Source organism: Silene latifolia, chromosome 7 (genome assembly GCF_048544455.1).
Source record: "Silene latifolia isolate original U9 population chromosome 7, ASM4854445v1, whole genome shotgun sequence".
Taxonomy (NCBI): domain Eukaryota; kingdom Viridiplantae; phylum Streptophyta; class Magnoliopsida; order Caryophyllales; family Caryophyllaceae; genus Silene; species Silene latifolia.
The window spans coordinates 122,692,487-122,713,793 of record NC_133532.1 but is presented as its reverse complement, the minus strand read 5'-3'; the positions used below and the strand labels follow the sequence as shown (position 1 = coordinate 122,713,793).

Below are 21,307 nucleotides of genomic sequence, written 5' to 3'. Positions count from 1 at the left end.
TTTCATATGTGGGTCTAGGTAAAGCCCACAAGAAGGAGATAATGTCCTTTCTTACATTTATGAAAGTTCCACCCAAAAATCAGTTGACATGATTGGAGTAACTTATATGACACATCTTTGGATTGAAACTTATTTATCTTCACACTCGTCTCACATGTACATTTCATTTTTGATTAATTGATAGAAAGGTCGTTCTTTTCTTACATGGATATTTAGGCTATACGAAAACGCCATTCTTTTTTATCTGTAAATCAATTAACCCAATGTCCCCCTCACAATCCATGTCACTCAACCACAAGGACTTTGATATCATGTTAAATTTTGTGTGCGAACCTTGCGCCCATAAGGGATAAAGTCCATTTCATTGTTCCGTCCCACAACTACCAATTGACAATGGTATAACACAACTACCAATTGACAATGGATATGTATAAGTAAAGCCCTGTTCTTTTGGACTTAAAGTCACTTCTTCTAAGTTCAGTTTAACTCTTATAAGTTTAGTTCAACTTTTATAAGTTTAATTCAGTTCCTATAAATTCAGCTCAGAAAAATTTAGTTCAATTCGTACCTATTTTTCTATATGTTCAGCTCTTATATAAGTTTAGTTTAGCTCTTACAAGTCAGTTCAGTTCAGCTTTTATAAGTTCAGTTCAGCAAAATTAAGTCCAAAAAAACGGGACCTAACTCACTGATTTATAAACAATTATAAAATCGTTTTACATAAGCATTATTGTAAAACCAAGTGGTTATTTATCTAAAAACCCCTACCAAAATAACTTTCACCAAGGTTTTTCCTATATGATTTTACAATGTAAATATGTGATATTGTAAAATCGTTTTTACATATGACTTATTTATAAGATTGATCACTTTCTGCAATATAAAACACTTACATGTGATATAAATTTGGATTCTTCATGGTATTGATTGCTACATTTTTTGGTAAACATAAATTGGTTATTTGTAATTAAAATTAAATGAGTTTAGAACCATCAAGTTCTGATTGGTACAAACTCGATTTCCTTAATTAAAACATATAATTAGCCGCTTCTCTCTCTAGCTTTCCCTTTCCTCTAAAAAAACCAAAAACCCTAATCTATTTTCTTGAGCCGCCGCCTCTCCCATCAACAAACTTCCATTCCTTCTTCACCTACCCTATCGCCGGAGATGGGTTCTCCCTTTAACCTATCTCCGGCGATGGGCTTCGTCTCTTGTGACTGTCGGCGTCCTCTCTCCTCCTCCTGGTAACGGCGTTTGGCTCCGTCTCGATCGTCCGGCGGCCTGTCAGTGGTGTTCTTGATTCGTTCTCTGAGGGCGTTCCGTTCCTCCGTTCTCCTGTCCTGTCATCGAAGGACTTGCAGGCCAATCTGGGTCTTCCCCTCTCCCTGTCCTGGTATGTGTCGGGTGTTTTGATGAGGCTTTTTGGTGTTGTCGGTCTGTTTTCAGTGGTGGTCTTGGGACGATTGATGTTTCCCCCTTCCCCTCGCCCCTTCCCCCATCGATCGTTCCCTTTTCCCCCTTCCTGCTGGTGTCGGTCTGGGTCGTTTGTTTTTGATTGGTTTGTTGCAAGTAGCCGATGGTCCTGGGGGGTGCGGTTGTAATTTGGAGTCTCAGTGTCTGGCTCGGGTTAGGGTTTTTGTTGGGTCGGCCGTGTCGTTCTTTGTTTGGTTTGTGGGGTCCTTTTCGTTCGTTGGTGGGAGTGAGGCTTCGGCCGTTGGTGTCTGTGGAGGCGTTTTGGTAGGTTGAAGTCGGATTACTGGAAGTGGTTTGGTTGGGTCGGATGCGGCGGATCCGTCTGTTCTAATGTTTATTTTTATTTTTTCGTGGTTTTTGTTCTTTCAAATAATAATCTCTGGGTGGTATGGGGTGTCCTGTCCTCTTATCCACGTGCTTATTAGGCCGACTGGTACTTTGCATCGTCTCTGTTTTGAGACTAGCTTGCTAAGGTCTCCTGGGATGGTTTTGGTAAGGGGGTTGTTTCCCCCACTGTTATCTATCTTTTTACTCGATTTTCTTGGCTACGAGGTTTTGGTCAACGGGGGTTGTGTTCCAAAGTGTAGGAGTTTGATCTCCTTTGGAGACAGATTTTTTTGGTCTGCTTTCCGCCTCTTTTCCTTTCTACGTCCTTGGGGCGTAAGTGCACTTTGTTATAAGCCGTTGGGTCAAGAGTCTCGTTGGTTTCCAGCTAAGGTGTATCACAGCCAAGGAGATGAATCTCCAAGACGCTCTCTTAGGTCTTGTTGCAGGTATTTTTTTGAGGCTGTTTTGTTTAGGATGAGTAAAAATGAGTTTGTGAAGGCACGTTGGTTCTCTGAGGAAGATTTTCACAGCCAAGGAGATGAATCTCCGAGATTCTTTATTGGGTCTTGTTGCAGGTATTTCTCCGAAGCTCCATCAATCAAGTCAAGCAAGTATGGGTGTTTTCCTTTGGCCAGCGCTGCTCTTCCTTTAGAGATGGTGGTAGATAGTAATTTGGAAGGGCGTGTTCAGACTTTCGTCGTTCGCCTTCAACAAGATGTTGTTAACCGATGCAATTGTTACCTTTTTCTAGTTTATGTTAGTGGTAGTACTCTAGTGTTTTATGTTGTAGTCTTCAGGTATGGTTTAGTGAACCATACCACTATAATGTAAAACTCTTTCTTTACGGCTGTCAAAAAAAAAAAAACAAAAAACAAAAAACTTTGGATTCTTCATAAAAACCACCAAACCACCACAAACAAAAATTTAGACCGTTTATATAAAACGAACCCTATATTTATTTTTATTTTTTATTTTTTATTTTTGTAGAAGTGAAGATAAATAGATTTGGCATTTTGTTGGGACTTTCCGATCAATCATTTCATATGATAATATCTAAATGCAATTACCAGTTTACCACGAGGAGCCCATAATGGTAGCTGTCTATCCAGCCATTTTTTCCATACTCATTACTCCTATTGTCCGTCCTATGGTACTCTTGTACGCATCGTACCTAAATTAGTTCGACAAACTTAAATATTTTGGGCCCAAATTTCGACGTGAAACATACAAGTACTTCCTCCATTCAACTCCACTCTACCTATTTCACTTTTGTACACTATTCACAATTGTGTATTCAATTTCGATTTTCTCTCGATACGTAAGTGGAAATATATTCATGTGGGATCTTGTTTGATTCGTCTTTACGAGTATATTAAAAATATCTAACTTTCATAATTTTTGCAAATACGTAGCTAATGATATTTAGCGCGTAAAACACGCGTTGACAAACGTGAAAAAAGAAAGTGGTAGAGTAGAGTTGAATGGAGGAAGTATATAACATACTCCGTATGAAACTTGGCCTATAACTTCACAATTGGTCTTCCTTGTGACGGGTTACCATTTGTGGCGGATATTTTGTGAGATAAAATGGTAACAAAATGGGTTAGTGGAGAAAGGGGACCACATGAATAGTGTTGCAGAGAGAGAAAAAGTGGGTACATTGTGAGGTAAAGTGGTATCCGTCACAAGCTTATGACGGATATGTCATGTCTTCAATGAGAATTTGTGATAACTTCACCACACAACATGAAAATATAGTGAATATAAAGCATTGATTCGTCGAATTTAACGCGAATCAAATCGGTTATCACCAGTCAAATTGATTACGCATACTTATTTGCTTAAATAATCATTCAACCGAAAACGGTTTTAATTACAATAAAATAATTTACCGGACAATAATCTAGACCTCAGTTGTAGACTTGTAGACCTAGGCCCTATTCTTTTTGGCTTAATTTTAACTCTCATTCAGCACACTGTAGTTCAGGTTATTCAGTTCACTCCAGTTCAGTTCAGCTCACTTCAACTTAATTCTCATTCAGTCCAAAAGAACAAGATCGGTCTCAAAACGACTGCTAATAATGAATAACCTGATAGATGAACCAACGTTAGTTTAGTTCAGCTCACTTCAACTTAATTTTCATTCAGATCTCAAAACGAGTGCTAATAATGAATAACCTGGTAGATGGACCATCATTCAGTTCAGTTAAGCTCACTTCAACTTAATTCTCATTCAGTCTAAAAGAACATGGTCACCTGATAGATGAACCATCTCAACCAAAACCTTAAGGTGATGGTTGAGACCCAACTAATATAATTACAATTATTCCTAATACGCTCCCTCACTGTGCTCTGATACCATGATAGATGAACAATTTCAACCAAAACCTTAAGGTGGTGGCTGAGACCCAACTATTATAATTATTCCTATTATAACCCTACTCGTAGTGACACTTTTTAAGCTTGTCTCAACCAAATATGACATTTGCCCTTAAAACAATCATAACCCTACTCGTAGTGACACTTTTTAAGCTTGTCTCAACCAAATACGACATTTGCCCTTAAAACAGACGCCCATGAATAACTCAAATCAAGCTGATTAATTCGACATAAAATAATAAATAAATAAATAAATAATACTCTGTATTGAATATGACCTGATTCATAACCTTCCCAATCATCATCGACGAACTTTAATATATGTATATATAAATGAGAATGGTGCATTCAATTGATAAAATTTTCAAATCAATCAACAACATTATCATGAATTTCTTATTCTATAAATGTTGGACGTCAATTTTCCTATTATTTTTACTTCCGTTTCTAGTTGTGTCAACTACGTATACGGTTGGTGCCCATAATCTTACAAAACAAACACTAAAAAATTCAAATAGCTCCAATAATATTCTAGCAATTTTTGTATTTGGAGATTCAACCGTTGATCCAGGAAATAATAATCATATAAATACTATTTTTAGAGGTGATTTTCCACCTTATGGTGTTGATTATCCTAATCAAATTCCCACAGGACGATTTTCTAATGGAATGCTTGCTACTGACCTTATAGGTATGTTTTAATTCATACTATTATATATACCATTTTGAACTCGTAACTCGGTAAGTGGATTATACATATGATGTACTACATCAGTTGTTATAATTTTTGAGCATTAAGAAAAAGTTTTTGATTTTAATTTAAAAATTTTGAATTTTATTATAAAGTTTTTGAGTTCATTCACTTAAACATTAATCTCAAAAAGTTACATTATAACTCAAAAAAATTATAACTCAAAAAAAACCCCTCCTATTTACTAAAAGAATAGGTAAAACTCTAAGTTTTCCCGCCTAAACATATTTCCTAAAATAAGGTTAGTTTTTTTATAGCATATTCTATAAGTATGGTAGGCTATAATAGACATAATCTTTTAGATTTATATATTTATGTCATTTAGTATTTCACATTCTACGCAAATTTATCTACGATCTTTTTATGATATAAAACTGAATTCTTTTTTTTTTTTTGTTTAAAGAATCATTCGATAAAAATTCATCGATTTGTTATAATAAAAAGTTGCGGTTAAAAATATATTATCAGTAAAATTTTGTAAAATAACACCATTACTAATCTATCAGTAAAAAAACATTTCATTGAAATACTCATTTCATGATTAATACGATTGATTTTGATATTTCAAATCAAAATATAACGATGAGAAACGTTAAAAAAATATTATTAGTTAATTTAATTTTCATAAATAATATAGTAAAAAAAAGTAAAACTTTATATATACCGTGCATACATTGCACGGGATCTAAACTAGTTACATATAAGCTCAGAAAAATTTGATTTTTGACGTCATAAAACTAAATTGTAATTTATAAACTCTATAAAAATAAAAAAAATACAAAAAAACTCAAAAATTCATTAAGTGTGAGGTAGTAGTACAATCATTTTTCTCTTCTTAACTTGTTGTGAGTAACTCCATGCAAAACAGTTTTACAATAATTTATTTAAAATATTTTACGATCAAAAGTATACAAAAAAAAATGAAATATATTACTAACTAATAAGGATTTCTATGTACTTTTGATTGTAAAATGTTCACTAATAAAAAAAAAGATTATTAATTAAGATGGCACTAATTATATTACTCGTAGTATGTAACCACTAGACTTCACCTTTATATTCAATAATACTCGTGATTTTGTGGCAGCATCATATGCAGGAATCAAACAATCAATCCCAGCATACTTAGACCCAAGTCTAAGCTTGGAGGATCTTATTACCGGTGTTAGTTTCGCCTCAGCTGGGACTGGCTATGATCCTTTAACAGCTGCGAAGACTGTATATCGTCTTTATTTCTCTATTTCCTTCCATTTTCCTTTCTTTTCTTTCTTTCGAATATTCATAATTTACATTCGCCAAACCAAAATTTGTAGTTACATTGAGGGTGTTAAGGATACGTAAATAAATATCTTTTGTGTATATTTCTTAATATCTTTAGTTATCTTGTACTCCTTCTGTCCCGATCATTTGTTGTCCTTTTCTATTTTTGGGTGTCTCAGTCATTTGTTGTCCTTTCTATTTTAAGAATGAATTTGATGAGTAATTTGATCATTCACACTCAATTTATTCCACTTGTCATTTAGCAATTGGTCTAATTCCCTTTTCTTGGTCTTTGTGCCAAAACCAAAGGACAACAAATGACCGGGACGGAGGGAGTATCTATTTACGTATCTCGGAAATACATACAAGATAACTAAAGATATTAAGAAATATGGTTTCAAAAAAAAAAAAGATATTAAGAAATATACACAGAGATATTTACGAAGATATTTATTTACGTATCCTTAAGAGAGGGTACTCAAAATTTGTATTATGAATGATCGTACGCATTATTCACCTTTCGAGTTAGAAGGGCTTATGACAATTCACACCTGATTTAAATAATGTTAAAAAATAAAAAGATCAGAGGTTGTGATCAGATGTCACAAGCTTATAACCGTTACAAGCAAGACTTTACATGATTAAGTTATTAACTGAGTTAAATAATGGAGTGCAGGGTGTAATCGACATGTCGAAGCAGTTGGAGTACTTGGACGAGTACAAGATCAGAGTAAAGAGTATGATAGGAAAGAGGAGAATGAAAGAGTTGATAAAACGTTCATTATTTCTTGTAAGTTGTGGTACAAATGACATAATGTTTACATATGGAATTGTGGAATCTCCTCTCCAACCCTTTACTGCACCAACTTACCTACGTTTTCTGTTAGACAAGAGCAAATCCTTCATCCAGGTAATTCTCACTAATTAAAACCATATACAATTACTACAATTCTTGAAATAAATTCAAAGTTCGTTTTAGTATTTTACGTTAATTGCATTTTTTCTTGAGCTATGATGACGATTTTGATGCTGGTAGGATTTAAACTTAGATCATGAGAACCATCTCTCATGATTTTAGCAATTAAGCTAGTTGATATGATGATATCTGCACGTTAATTATATTGTGAATGTACTATCTTAGTTATTGATAAATAGGGTCGACGTAGTTATTAACTCTATTATAATTATAATTATAGGTTATCAAAAAACACAATTCAAGTTCAAGTGGAATTGAGTGTATCCACTAGGAAGAGATAAGGTTCATCTTGATAAGTTTATTAATTAGGGAAATAGCCAATTTTGGTTTATAAACAAGTGAACAACTAATCTCACCTGAAATAAAGAAAATGTAGAAGATATAGTTTTCAAAAAAATGTTATACGCAACGCAATACCTAAAAGGAGTATTAGAAGATATGATATCTCTATCAAGACAATCAAGTCCCTCTATAAGAATTAGACATGGGGATGATAAAGTTATTATTTACTTTTTTTTTCAAATAAGCGCATTATGTCGCGGGTGAGAATCGAACCCTCGACTTTATAATTGGAATAAAAAGCTCTTATCACTTGAGTTAACTGTTGTTTTCGTAATAAAGTTATTATTGTTAACGTCTTAACATACCATAAAAAATGAACTTTTAATCTAAAGGATCGGCGATGATGCATTGATAAATTTGAAAAAGGGGAAATTAAAATTAAAGTAGCTAGCTTGTATCCAGGGGCGGACCCAGGATTTAATATATGGGGTAGCAAAAAAAAATTACTCTTTATTTATATGCATGTAAGGAGATTCGAACCCGGGTCAACTTGTGAAAAACCAAAGCCTTTACCACTGAACCAGAAGATGTTTAATGGAGATTTACTAGAATAATATCTACTTATCTACTGTTTAACAATAATTTAGGTAGCAAAAATCGTCTTGTAAACCATTTTTTTTACGTTTGGGGTAGCGGACGCCACCCCTTGCTACTAGGTGGGTCCGCCCCTGCTTGTATCAACAAAAGAAAATTTGAAGCAAAATACGCTTTTAAAATTTATAGAGATTTTGAATTAACTAAGTAAATATGTCTAAAGTTGGATTTGAAAAGGTACTTTTTATTTGGAATTTTAATAAACGGACAATATTACAAAAAAAAACGTGATAACATCAAACGTTTTTTATAATGAACATTAAATTTTAGTCTGATGTCAAGTTGAGTGATGTCGATTATAAGATCAATAGACATCGAACCTAATTCCTATTTGATCAATAGACATCAGGGTTGTAAGAAATTTGATGTTTATATGTCTTATATAAACCTCATTTTTTTATAAGTCTAATGCCTATTATTTCAAGATCATAGAAATCAAATATCTAAAAATCCAATGTATAAACTAAATCTGGTGCCTATAATTATTTAATTTATCTAAAAAATAAAATATTACGCCCTATTATTGTCTAAAACATTAGTCCTGCACATGATCACAAATGCAAGATAATTCGATAATAACTAACAAATATAATTATAACATGACTAAATGTTAAAAAAATTAAAATGGACATACAAGACTACATACTAGGCACCACTCACTAACTCTGGAGTATGTAACTAAGTTAATCTTAATTTTGAGTATTCTCATGTTAGAATCGATTTATGATGTTATTCATGGCAATCATAGATTTTCATAACACTTTTCGCACAACAAAAAATAAATTGATTATATTTAACATTTATTATACACGTACCAAAAGTCAGGTAAAAGTGTTTTGTTTTTCAGATATTGTACATAAGTACTTATGTACAAACATATACTTCAATAATCAATATCTCTCAATTTCACTAGACATTGGTCCAATAATTTACTTTAAGTTCATAAATTCTTCTAAAAATTGAATGTCCGGCAATCAAAGAATTAACTGTTCCAAAACAAAATTGTACTTTCACATTTTTCATAAATTCACTTTTTATTTATTAAAGTTTGAATTATTCCCTTGCACAAATTATACTATGCGACTGTTATATGGCGCGATGATAGAAAAACTGATCATTTTATGCTAAAAAGTGACTGTTTCTTAAAAAGTACCCACACTATAAACGTCATTTTTAACGTAAACTGATCACTTTTCCTCCATCGCACCATATATAGTACTAGAGCTGGCAAATAATGACACGACACGAAAACACGACACGAACCCGACACGAAATTAACGGGTTTGGGTTGAGGCTCAATGACCCATTTATGTAAGTGGGTCGACACGAACACGACACGATATTTAATTGGGTCGGGTTTGGGTTGAGCTCTCTAAACACGAACTCGACACGAATGACCTGTTTAATAAATTAATCCTAATTTTTTTATCTTTCATCACATAAATATACTTAAAACTTTCCAAATATTGACATGACACGAAAACACGACCCGAACCCGACACGATATTAGTGGGTTAGGGTTGAGGCTTGATGACCCATTTATGTAAGTGGGTCGACACGAACACGACACGAGATTTAAACGGGTCGGGTTTGGGTTGAAAGGTTTGTGACCCGTTTACATGTGACACGAACACGAACCCGACACGACCCGGTCTGTTTGCCAGGTCTTATTATATACTATGATCGCACACAATAACTGAATCAAGTCATTATTCTTAGTGGTTGCATGATTGGAACTTATAATTGGTACTTGGTAGGGACTAAAAGATCGAGGAGCAGAAATGATAGCAGTAGTTGGATTACCACCAATTGGATGTTTACCAGCAGTGATGACAATCCATATAACAACACAACGTCGATGTGTTGAGTCTTTATCATCATTAGCCATTGATTTCAACCATTTGTTGATTAATGAATTGAATATCATGCAAGCTTCCCAACCTATTTCTATGCTTGTTTATGCTGACATTTATGCACCTCTCCTTGACCAAATCATCCATCCAACGAAATATGGTTAGTGTGTTATACTTTATTTATTACGAGTATTTTGTTTATTATTGTGAAATAATCGACCTTTTTTTATGAGTCTGTATCACATAATAAAACTACTAGTTTAGATCCCGCGCAATAAATGCGCGGTATTTATAGAGTTTTTATTTTTAGGAAAAAAAAAATTAACTATAAAACTAATCCAAAAAATTGAGTAATGTCATGAAATGTGTATGTTTTTAAACAAAATTAATGAAATTGTTTATAAATTTTTTATTAGCATATATTTTAGGTACGATTTAGCATAGAAAGAACGAATTTTTTATAACAAAAATCTTAGAGACAAATTATAAATAAGGGATTATATCAAAATAGGAAAGTAAATAAGAGATTTTATCAAAATAGGAAATGTGCTTTAGGCGGGAAAACTTGAAGCTTTTCCTATTCTTTTAGTATATAGGGGATGATATGTAAAATTGTTGAGTAGGAATAAGGTTAAGTTATAAATGTGATAGCAGTTATTAATTAACGGGTGAATGGGTCAGACTAACAAAATGTAAAATATATGTAGAATGAACTGTTTTTCATGAGAATTTATGTCGATAACATCAACTCATTAAGGTAGCTAAGGGAGAATTAGGATGGTCGACCACGATGATGGTAACTGTTACGAATTCTTGAAATTGAGTAAGTCTATTGTAAAATCGTCTACAAAATATCTTAATGTCCTGCTTAGCCCCACAAGACAAGCATGGTAATAATGAAAGTTATCTTAGTGAAGGTAATTAGGTAAAGTAACAGATGATTTTACAATATCAATTTTATAAAACGATTTTATATAAGAATTCTTGAAATCACAAGCTCTCTCGCTACGTACTACCACCCTTGCTACGAAGATACTCCGTAATATTATACTCCCTCCGTCCCGGTCAATTGTTGTCCTTTCGTTTTGGCACAAAGACCAAGGAATGAGGAAAATGCCAATAACTAAGAGCATATACAATAGAGAGGATTTACCCTCCTCTTAGCCTTCTCTCTCATCTAAGAGGAGGTCCTCTCTATTGTGGAATAAGTATGGAGTATCCTCTTAGCAAGAGGATGAAGAGGACTTCCTCTAGTTTTAGAGGAAGGAGTACATTGGCCCTTGTGCCCTTCAACCAATCAATTATATCTAATTTCTTATATTTTTTCTTAATATTGAAGGTTTATGTGTAATGGTAAATTTAAGAGGAAGAAAGAGACTTCCTCTCTATTGTAGAAAAATATAGGAGAAAAATAGAGGAAGAGGATGTAAATGTTGAAAAATGAGATGGATAAAAAGTAATTGAGGTGTCAAAAAAATAGAGGGGAAAAACAAAAATAAGAGGATAAAAACCTCCTCTCTATAGTACATGCTCTAAATGACAAGTGGAACAAATTGAATGAGAATGATAAAATTACTCATCAAGTTCATTCTTAAAACAGAAAGGACAACAAATGACTGAGACACCCCAAAATGGAAAAGGACAACAAATGACCGGGACGGAGGGACTAATTCATGTGATAAATAAAACTATTTTAATGATGTGCATTTTCATTCTTATGCAGGTTTTGATGAGGTAAATAAGGGATGTTGTGGGACCGGCTTACTGGAAGCTTCATTCATTTGTAATTCCTTGATGAATATGTGTAATGATCGTTCTAAGTACATATTTTGGGATGCAATACATCCAACCGAACGATCATACAGCTTGATATTTGAAGCTCTTCGTCCTCTTATTGATTCTATACTTGGAAAATTGTAAAACGTCATTGCTCTTTCATGAACGAGTTTTACTTTTTTATGGATTTTTTGTCATAATTTTTCCACACATTACCCTTAACCTAAAAACAAATAAAGAAATAAATTCTCTCTTTTACTCTCCCTCTCAAAATTAATCAACTCTCAACAAATTATTTAATCAAGGATTTTAATTCTCATTTTTAACAAGAATTCTAACATCAATTGTTTTGTATCAAATTAAGTTGAATAGATTTAATTAGGGTTAAGAAAATTGGAGATTATGAAAATTAGGGTTTGAAAAAATCATTGTTAATGAAATGTATGAAGCGTGTAAACAATGCAACGTATGTTAACCTTTGTTTGCTCTACTAAGCAAATACTGCTATAAACCATTGGTATGATTAATATACACCATTGGCACTAAATCTGTTTGATTAATGTACTATGCGGTTGGCGAAACAAGTCGTGTTTGTTTCTATATTATATATTTTTTTTATCCTTTTCTATTTTTATTTTGTTAAACGTATGGGTGGTGATGAAGAGGAGTGGGTGGGGTGGTCCGGTGGTTTAGCTGGCAGGGGAGGTGGCGGTGGGGACGCTGGTGGTTTGTTGGTGCGAATTGGATTGATTAATTTGAGGGGATTTATGATTATGAATCAAAAAAGAAAATGAGGGTGTAGAAATGACAAGGGTATAAAGAGTACAAGATCAGAATAAAGAGTATGATAGGGAAGAGGAGAATGAAAGAGTTAATAAAACGCTCATTATTTCTTGTGAGTTGTGGTACAAATGACATAATGTTTACATATGGAATTGTGGAATCTCCTCTGCAACCCTTTACTGCACCAACTTACCTACGTTTTCTGTTAGACAAGAGCAAATCCTTCATCCAGGTAATTCTCACTAATTAAAACCATATATACAATTACTTTAAATCATTCTATCATATGAGCGATTTCACACTAACATTACTGTAAGACTCTCTTTTTTTTTGGTACATGTAAAACTATCTCACATAAGAATTACTGTCAAGTTATTTGTATTGTAAATGTACTATCCAAGTCGATGAGACGGGTTGACGTAAACAAGTACACTCATGCATGTAGTCATTAACTCTAATACTCTATTACAAATATAGGTTATCCAGAAACACAATTAAAATTCAAGTTGAATTGATGAGTGTATCCGGCAACTAGGAAGAGATAAGGTTCATCTTGATAAGTTTATGAATGAGGATACGCAAACCCTTAGCTTAGTTTGGTGTACAAACAATTAATTTATCCTGAAATATATATTATCTAACAATTAGGGAATTGAATAATAATACAAAATATAATATAAATGATAGTAGTTTACAAAAAATGCTATACGCAATGTGTAATTGCAGTATCATTGATCTCTCTATCAACGAACAAGTCCTCTATATGAATATTCGGTTTTTTTAACGTGTACCCTAAATCTTTAGGACAACAACAACAACAACAACATCAGAGCCTTAATCCCAAAATGATTTGGGGTCGGCTGACATGAATCATCCTTTCGAACCGTCCATGGGTGAACGCACGCCTCAAAATGCGAATAAAAAGGGGAAGATAAAAAACAAAAGGGAGAACGAAAATGTAATGGAAAGTCAAGGTGAACTTAGGGGTTTTAAAATCGAATTCCGTCTTTTTTTATAAAAACTTAAAATTTAAATCGAGAGAAAAGATTAAAACGATTTTTAAAAACCGAAATAGGGTTAAGGATCCGGATAAGAAAATGGTTGTTGAAAAAGTGTGTAATAAAGGAGAGAAAAATAAATAAATTAATTTCTTTAAATTAAATAAATAAATAAAAACACTAAATCTGTCAAAAAACATCAAATACTAAAAATCCACATGTATCTTTTCCTCCATTGTGCCCCCTCTCCGTCACCATACTCTTCTCAAGCCCCTTAACTCTCATATCGTGCTCTATCACTCTCAACCATGTCCTCTCTCGGTCTTCCTCTCGCCTCTAGGGACCTTTTCTCGTTCTCCAAGTCTCCACCTCCTAACCAAAAGTGCGTCCATAGGTCTCCTTCTCACATGGCCAAACCATCTTAGTCGGTTTTCCATCATCTTGTCCTCTTTGCGCGCCACTCTAACCTTTTCCCTAATCACCTCATTCCTTAACCGATCTTTCCTTGTATGTCCGCACATCCACCTCAACATGCGCATCTCCGCCACACTCATCTTTTGAATGTGACAATGTTTCACGCCCAACACTCGGAGCCGTAAAGTAGGCAGGCCTAATTGCCGTGCGATAAAATTTTCCCTTTAATCTTTGGGGCATATCTTTATCGCATAGAAACCCCGAAGCACTCTTCCATTTCAACCATCCCGCTTTAATTCCGTGAGCCACATCTCCGTCTAACTCCCCATCTTTTTGAATAATAGATCCCGGATATCCGAAGAAATCCGAACCCTCAACAACATTCCCATCGAAAATAATACTCCCCGCCTCTGTCGATCTCAACCCCGCCACCTTAGTGAATTGACACCTCAAATACTCGGTCTTACTCCCGCTCGGCTGAACCCACGAGTCTCTAAAGTCCGCCTCCACAATTCCAACTTTCTCTCCACCCCTCTTTTGTCTCATCAATCAACACAATATCATCAGCAAACATCATACACCAAGGGATGTCGTCCGAATATCCTTGTCAACTCATCCATAACTATAGCAAAGAGAAAAGGACTAAGTGCGGAACCTTGATGCACCCCGATGGTAATAGGAAATTCTTCCGTTCTCCCAACATTAGTGCGAACACTTGCACTAGCCCCCTCATACATGTCCTTTATGAGGTCAATATATTTTCGCGACACACCCTTTCTCGCCAAAGCCCACCAAAGTACTTCTCTTGGTACCCTATCATATGCCTTTTCCAAGTCAATAAAAACCATATGCAAATCCTTCTTCTTGTCCCGATGGTATTCCATCAACTGTCTCATGATAAAAATCGCATCCATAGTCGATCTCCCGGGCATAAATCCAAATTGGTTTTCCGAGATGTCTACATATCTCCTAAGCCTTTGCTCGATTACCCGCTCCCATAACTTCATTGTATGACTCATAAGTTTAATTCCCCGATAATTGGAACATTCTTGGACATCACCTTTGTTCTTGTACAAAGGGACAAGAGTGCTTTTCCTCCAAACCGATGGCATCTTGTTGCTCCTCCAAATCTTGTTGAAGAGCATGGTTACCCATTCAATCCCTTTCTCCCCGAAGCACCTCCAAACTTCTATGGGTATACCATCCGGTCCCTCTGCTTTCTTTGACCCCATCTTCCTTAACGCCTTTCTAACTTCACTCTTTTGTATTCTACGCACAAATTCCCGGTTAACCATGCTTGGTGTTACCTCTACATCCCCAAAACCTGGTTCCTGATGTCCATTGAATAAATTATCAAAGTAAGAACTCCATCTAGCCTTTATCTCGTTATCCTGAACCAGAACCTTGTCGTCCATATCTTTCACACACCTAACTCTCCCAATATCTCTCGTCTTTCGGTCTCTTATGCGAGCCAGTTTATAGATATCCTTCTCTCCTTCTCTCGTGTCCGCATACACTTCTTGGTTAACTTTTGCCCTCGCATCCCGTACGGCCTTTTTAGCGGCTCGTCTAGCCTCTTTGTACTTTTCAAAGTTCTCATCACTCATGCATTTCCCCAAAACCTTATAGCATTCACGTTTAGTCTTTATCGCTTGTCTCACCACATCGTTCCACCAAGATGTGTCCTTACTTGATGGTCTATTCCCTTTAGATTCCCCTAATACCTCCCTCGCCAACTCCTTTACAACATGCTCCAATTTATCCCACGTTGCATCAATATCTTTCTCCTCACAATCCGACCAAATATCGCTACTTCCAACCTTATCCAAAAACGCTTGTTGGTTTCCCCCTTGTAGCTTCCACCACTTGATCCGTGCCTCACCGATTATCTTTCTCTTCCTCAAGTCTCTCTTACCCCGAAAATCAAGAACCACTAGTCTATGTTGTGTTGCGGCACTTTCCCCGGGTATGACCTTGCAATCGGTGTACTCTTTCCTCCACACATTCCTTACCAAAAGGAAGTCAATTTGACTAGCATTACCTCCACTTCTATAAGTCACCAAATGAGAATGTCTTTTCTCGAACCAAGTGTTCATTATACCCAAGTCATATGCCAAAGCAAAATACAATATGTCACTTCCTGCTTCATTTCTCTCCCCGAACCCAAAACCCCATGAATGTTCTCGAAGCCAACTCGACTAGTACCCACATGCCCATTGAGGTCACCACCAATGATCAATTTCTCTCCAATAGGGACACGTTCTACAACCTCTTCCAAATCTTCCTGAAGGCTCGTCGAAAAGAAGCATCCAAACCTACTGGGGTGCGTAAGCACTTATAACCGTCACCACCTCATCCCCGACTACAAGCTTAATACTCATAATCCTATCACTCTTTCTCGATACTTCTACCACATCATCAATGTAATCTTTATCAATGACAATACCCACTCCATTACGACTTTTGTCTTTACCCGTGTACCAAAGCTTATAACCCCAAGGCGCTATCACCCTTGCTTTATCTCCGACCCACTTTGTCTCTTGTAGACACATTATATGCACTCTCCTCCTTTTCATAACCTCCCCTACCTCGCCTAATCTCCCCGTCAAAGAGCCAACATTCCAAGTACCAAACCGTAACCTACTACCCTTCCTAAAGTCATGTCCCGATTTCTTTACCCGCTCTTGACCATGCTTCCTAGATCCAAACCTATTTGACACCACACCCATACTTCGAGGTGGCGCGCCGCTTTTGGGCGACGACCTAACAACCCTTGCATATTTTTCAATACACCCGGGTCTAGAAGATGTAGCGCACCCTTGCCTATTTGACACCACCCCCAGATGTAAAGATGGCGCGTCGCTTCCGGGCGACGACCTAGCAACCCTCACATACTTATCACTACACCCGGGTCTAAGAAGTGCAGCGCGTCGCTTCTGAGGAGACGCCCCAACGATGTTCAAATTCCGATTCATGTCCATAAAATGTGACTAAGTTTTTATGCTGGCTGCCACAGACCTACCGCAACCCTCCTCCTTTATCCGGGCTTGGGACCGGCAGCGAATGCCCGAAAACACTCACAGGCGGAGTTATCTTTAGGACACATACTAAAAAACAAATTAATAGATAACTATTTAGAAAGTTATTTCATTAATTATGGTAAATATTGGTTTGTATATATCAGATGATAAATAATTTTTGTTATTAGCTTCTTATCACGGAGTTCGGATTTCCTGTCGCATGTCCCACTATCTCTCTATTTGACACATAAACATTAAACATTAAAAAATAAATATTTAGATATCATAAGAGGACGAGGTGTTAGAAGATAAGGCAATGAGACATGAAAGTGGGATAGATGATCCAGACTCCTTATCGCGTGCCCTTAGGACATGAGTTAAGATTATCTGTCTCACTTTTATGTCTCATTGCCTTTATTTCGCAATACATACATTATCATGCACATAATAAAATAGATAATAATTTATATTAAACTAATAATGTATCACCAGGTGAATATAGTGGAATATAAGATGGAACACAAAATGAGGTAGAAGAATTAATCCGCTCTCTTAGGACACACGTTAAAATAATTGATGAACTGTACATGAGATAAAGTTATCAATAGGTCTTGGTATAGACGGGTGAGGCGAACAGACGGGTAAAGACCTCTAATAAAATGGGTAGGGGGGACAAGGTGGGGCACCCCCATGTGCTTCCCACTTTATGGCAAATGGATATTTTGTGAGGGAAAATGGTATCCGTCTATACGTATAGACGGATAGTGTCCGTCTATAATGAGAATTTGTGTAAAGTTATTATGATTAGTCTCGGTCAATTGTTGTCTTTTGGTTTTGGTATAAAGACCAAGGAAATAGGAGAAGGTCAATTATAAGATGACAAGTGGACTAAATCGAGTGTAAAGTATCAAATTGCTCATTAAATGCAATCCTAAAATAGAAAGGATAACAAATGACTAAGACACCCAAAAATAAAATACGACAACAAATGACGGGGACAGAAGAAGTACATTGGTATATGACTTGGTAAATTTGAACTAGGGAAAATTAAGTAGCTAGCTTGTACTCGTATCAACAAAAGAAAACTTGAACCTCACCAAAAAAAAAAAAAAAAAACAAAAGAAAACTTGAAACAAAAGACGATTTGAAATCTTACAGAGATTTTGAATTAATTACGGAGTAGATGCATGTCACAAGTTTGATTTAATTGATATTTACTTTATTTGGAATTTAATGTACAAACAATAGTACAAAAAACGATAACGTTAAACTTTTTTTATTAATTAATGTACGAACAATATTACAAAAGGGGTGGGCATGCAAACACGAGACTACTTGGCAGTTGGCACCAATAACTTTGGAGTATCTAAGTTAAACTTATTAATATTACCCTCTCTCTCCCAATGAATAATCACAAAATCTAATTGAAGACGACACGGATACCATTTCTTCTCACAAATGACCCAAATAGAGGAGAGAGGGAAGCACATGGGGGTGCTCCACCTTGTCCCCTTATCCGTTTTGTGAGTGGTATTATCCGCCACTTACTCCGATCCGTCTTCGGCAAGACTAACTATTGAATAATTTATACTAGTATTTACTTTATTTTTGAGGGGAAATAGCAATGTAAACTATGTTGACTAGAACCGGGGGAGTAATAGATAATAATACTAATAATATTCTCTAATAAATTCTATTTTAACATTCATTAAATCGAAGACATGTCCCGCAAATTATTTCGGTATGGCCGGAAAGGTGATCCTGGACTTAGCTAATTATTTTGATTATATTCAGTTTAATTTTGTGCGTAGAGAAGGTAATTCGGTGGCTCATGGATTGGCCCATCTAATGCCTATAGCATACTCGACGAGGTATTGGACTGGGTTGATTCCGGAGACCATTTCACCACTTGTATGTTTGGATGCTTCGCTTTAGGCTGAGTAATGGAAGTTTCTGTTTTGCCCTAAAAAAAAAAGTTAAAAACATATACCATCTAACATCTCTCAATTTTTCTCAGTATTGGCCGAATTTACTTTAATAACTTCTTCTAAATTGTATACTTAACTGGCAATCTAAGAACTTTTCCACAACAAAAATTGCACTTTCACACTTTTCATTTATTTATTTTCGAATTATTCACTTACACAAATTATATCATGCAGCAGTCATATGATGGTACGACAACTTTGTGCTAAAAAGCGATTGTTTTTTTACTATTAAAAGTATCCACGTCATAAAACAGTCACTTTTTAATATAAAATGGTCACTTTTTATCCATCGCACTCGACAATCACAATAGAGTCAATCAAGTCATTATTCTTAGTGGTTGCATGATTTGGAACTTATAATTGATAGGGACTAAAAGATCGAGGAGCAGAAATGATAGCAATAGTGGGACTACCACCAATTGGATGTTTACCAGCAGTGATGACAATCCATATGACAACACAACGTCGATGTGTTGAGTCTTTATCATCATTAGCCATTGATTTCAACCATTTGTTGATTAATGAATTGAATATCATGCAAGCTTCCCAACCTATTTCTATGCTTGTTTATGCTGACATTTATGCACCTCTCCTTGACCAAATCATCCATCCAACGAAATATGGTTAGTGTGTTATACTTTATTTATTACGAGTATTTTGTTTATTATTGTGAAATAATCGACCTTTTTTTATGAGTCTGTATCACATAATAAAACTACTAGTTTAGATCCCGCGCAATAAATGCGCGGTATTTATAGAGTTTTTATTTTTAGGAAAAAAAAAATTAACTATAAAACTAATCCAAAAAATTGAGTAATGTCATGAAATGTGTATGTTTTTAAACAAAATTAATGAAATTGTTTATAAATTTTTTATTAGCATATATTTTAGGTACGATTTAGCATAGAAAGAACGAATTTTTTATCACAAAAATCTTAGAGACAAATTCTAAATAAGGAATTATATCAAAATAGGAAAGTAAATAAGAGATTTTATCAAAATAGGAAATGTGATTTAGGCGGGAAAACTTGAAGTTTTTCCTATTCTTTTAGTATATAGGGGATGATATGTAAAATTGTTGAGTAGGAATAAGGTTAAGTTATAAATGTGATAGCAGTTATTAATTAACGGGTGAATGGGTCAGACTAACAAAATGTAAAATATATGTAGAATGAACTGTTTTTCATGAGAATTTATGTCGATAACATCAACTCATTAAGGTAGCTAAGGGAGAATTAGGATGGTCGACCTCGATGATGGTAACTGTTACGAATTCTTGAAATCGAGTAAGTCTATTGTAAAATCGTCTACAAAATATCTTAATGTCCTGCTTAGCCAAACAAGGCAAGCATGGTAATAATAAAAGTTATCTTAGTGAAGGTAATTAGGTAAAGTAACAGATGATTTTACAATTATCAATTTTGTAAAACGATTTTATATAAGAATTCTTGAAATCACAAGCTCTCTCGCTACGTACTACCACCCTTGCTACGAAGATACTCCGTAATATTATAATTCATGTGATAAATAAAACTAGTAAAACTATTTTAATGATGTGCATTGTCATTCTTATGCAGGTTTTGATGAGGTAAATAAGGGATGTTGTGGGACCGGCTTACTGGAAGCTTCATTCATTTGTAATTCCTTGATGAATATGTGTAGTGATCGTTCTAAGTACATATTTTGGGATGCAATACATCCAACCGAACGATCATACAGCTTGATATTTGAAGCTCTTCGTCCTCTTCTTGATTCTATACTTGGAAAATTGTAAAACGCCATTGCTCTTTCATGAACGAGTTTTACTTTTTCATGAACTTTTTGTCATAATTTTTCCACACGTTACCCTTAACCTAAAAACAAAGAAATAAATTCTCTCTTTTACTCTCCCTCTCAACATTAATCAACTCTCAACAAATTATTTAATCAAGGATTTTAATTCTCATTTTTACCAAGAATTCTAACCTCAATTGTTTTGTATCAAATTAAGTTGAATAGATTTAATTAGGGTTAAGAAAATTGGAGATTATGAAAATTAGGGTTTGAAAAAATCATTGTTAATGAAATGTATGAAGCGTGTAAACAATGCGACGTATGTTAACCTTTGTTTGCTCTACTAAGCAAATACTGCTATAAACCATTGGTATGATTAATAATTTAATATACACCATTGGCACTAAATCTGTTTGATTAATGTACTATGCGGTTGGCGAAACAAGTCGTGTTTGTTTCTATATTATATATTTTTTTTATCCTTTTCTATTTTTATTTTGTTAAACGTATGGGTGGTGATGAAGAGGAGTGGGTGGGGTGGTCCGGTGGTTTAGCTGGCAGGGGAGGTGGCGGTGGGGACGCTGGTGGTTTGTTGGTGCG

General features: G+C 35.1%; 2 protein-coding genes across 2 annotated transcripts; both read left to right on the top strand.

Annotated features, from left to right (window-relative positions):
• Nucleotides 1–4,392: 4,392 nt before the first annotated feature.
• On the top strand, nt 4,393–11,925 carry LOC141592892 (GDSL esterase/lipase At5g45960-like). The gene is made up of 5 exons (XM_074413779.1): nt 4,393–4,870; nt 6,018–6,148; nt 6,867–7,100; nt 9,860–10,115; nt 11,679–11,925. Exons 1-5 carry the CDS (start codon nt 4,513–4,515, stop codon nt 11,873–11,875), a joined length of 1,176 nt encoding a protein of 391 aa, XP_074269880.1. The 5' UTR covers nt 4,393–4,512; the 3' UTR covers nt 11,876–11,925.
• A 634-nt stretch (nt 11,926–12,559) lies between these two features.
• LOC141592891 (GDSL esterase/lipase At5g45960-like) lies at nt 12,560–20,824 on the top strand. The gene is made up of 3 exons (XM_074413778.1): nt 12,560–12,746; nt 19,302–19,557; nt 20,512–20,824. The coding sequence occupies exons 1-3, from the start codon at nt 12,576–12,578 to the stop codon at nt 20,706–20,708; spliced, it is 624 nt and encodes a 207-aa protein (XP_074269879.1). The 5' UTR covers nt 12,560–12,575; the 3' UTR covers nt 20,709–20,824.
• Nucleotides 20,825–21,307: the final 483 nt, after the last annotated feature.

Coding starts and splice junctions, on each gene's coding strand:
- LOC141592892 (XM_074413779.1), top strand. CDS start 4,513: ATGAGAATGGTGCATTCAATTGATAAAATTTTCAAATCAATCAACAAC. Junction 4,871..6,017: donor GCTTGCTACTGACCTTATAG/GTATGTTTTAAT, acceptor ATTTTGTGGCAG/CATCATATGCAGGAATCAAA. Junction 7,101..9,859: donor AGAGCAAATCCTTCATCCAG/GTAATTCTCACT, acceptor GGTACTTGGTAG/GGACTAAAAGATCGAGGAGC.
- LOC141592891 (XM_074413778.1), top strand. CDS start 12,576: ATGATAGGGAAGAGGAGAATGAAAGAGTTAATAAAACGCTCATTATTT. Junction 12,747..19,301: donor AGAGCAAATCCTTCATCCAG/GTAATTCTCACT, acceptor TATAATTGATAG/GGACTAAAAGATCGAGGAGC. Junction 19,558..20,511: donor CATCCATCCAACGAAATATG/GTTAGTGTGTTA, acceptor ATTCTTATGCAG/GTTTTGATGAGGTAAATAAG.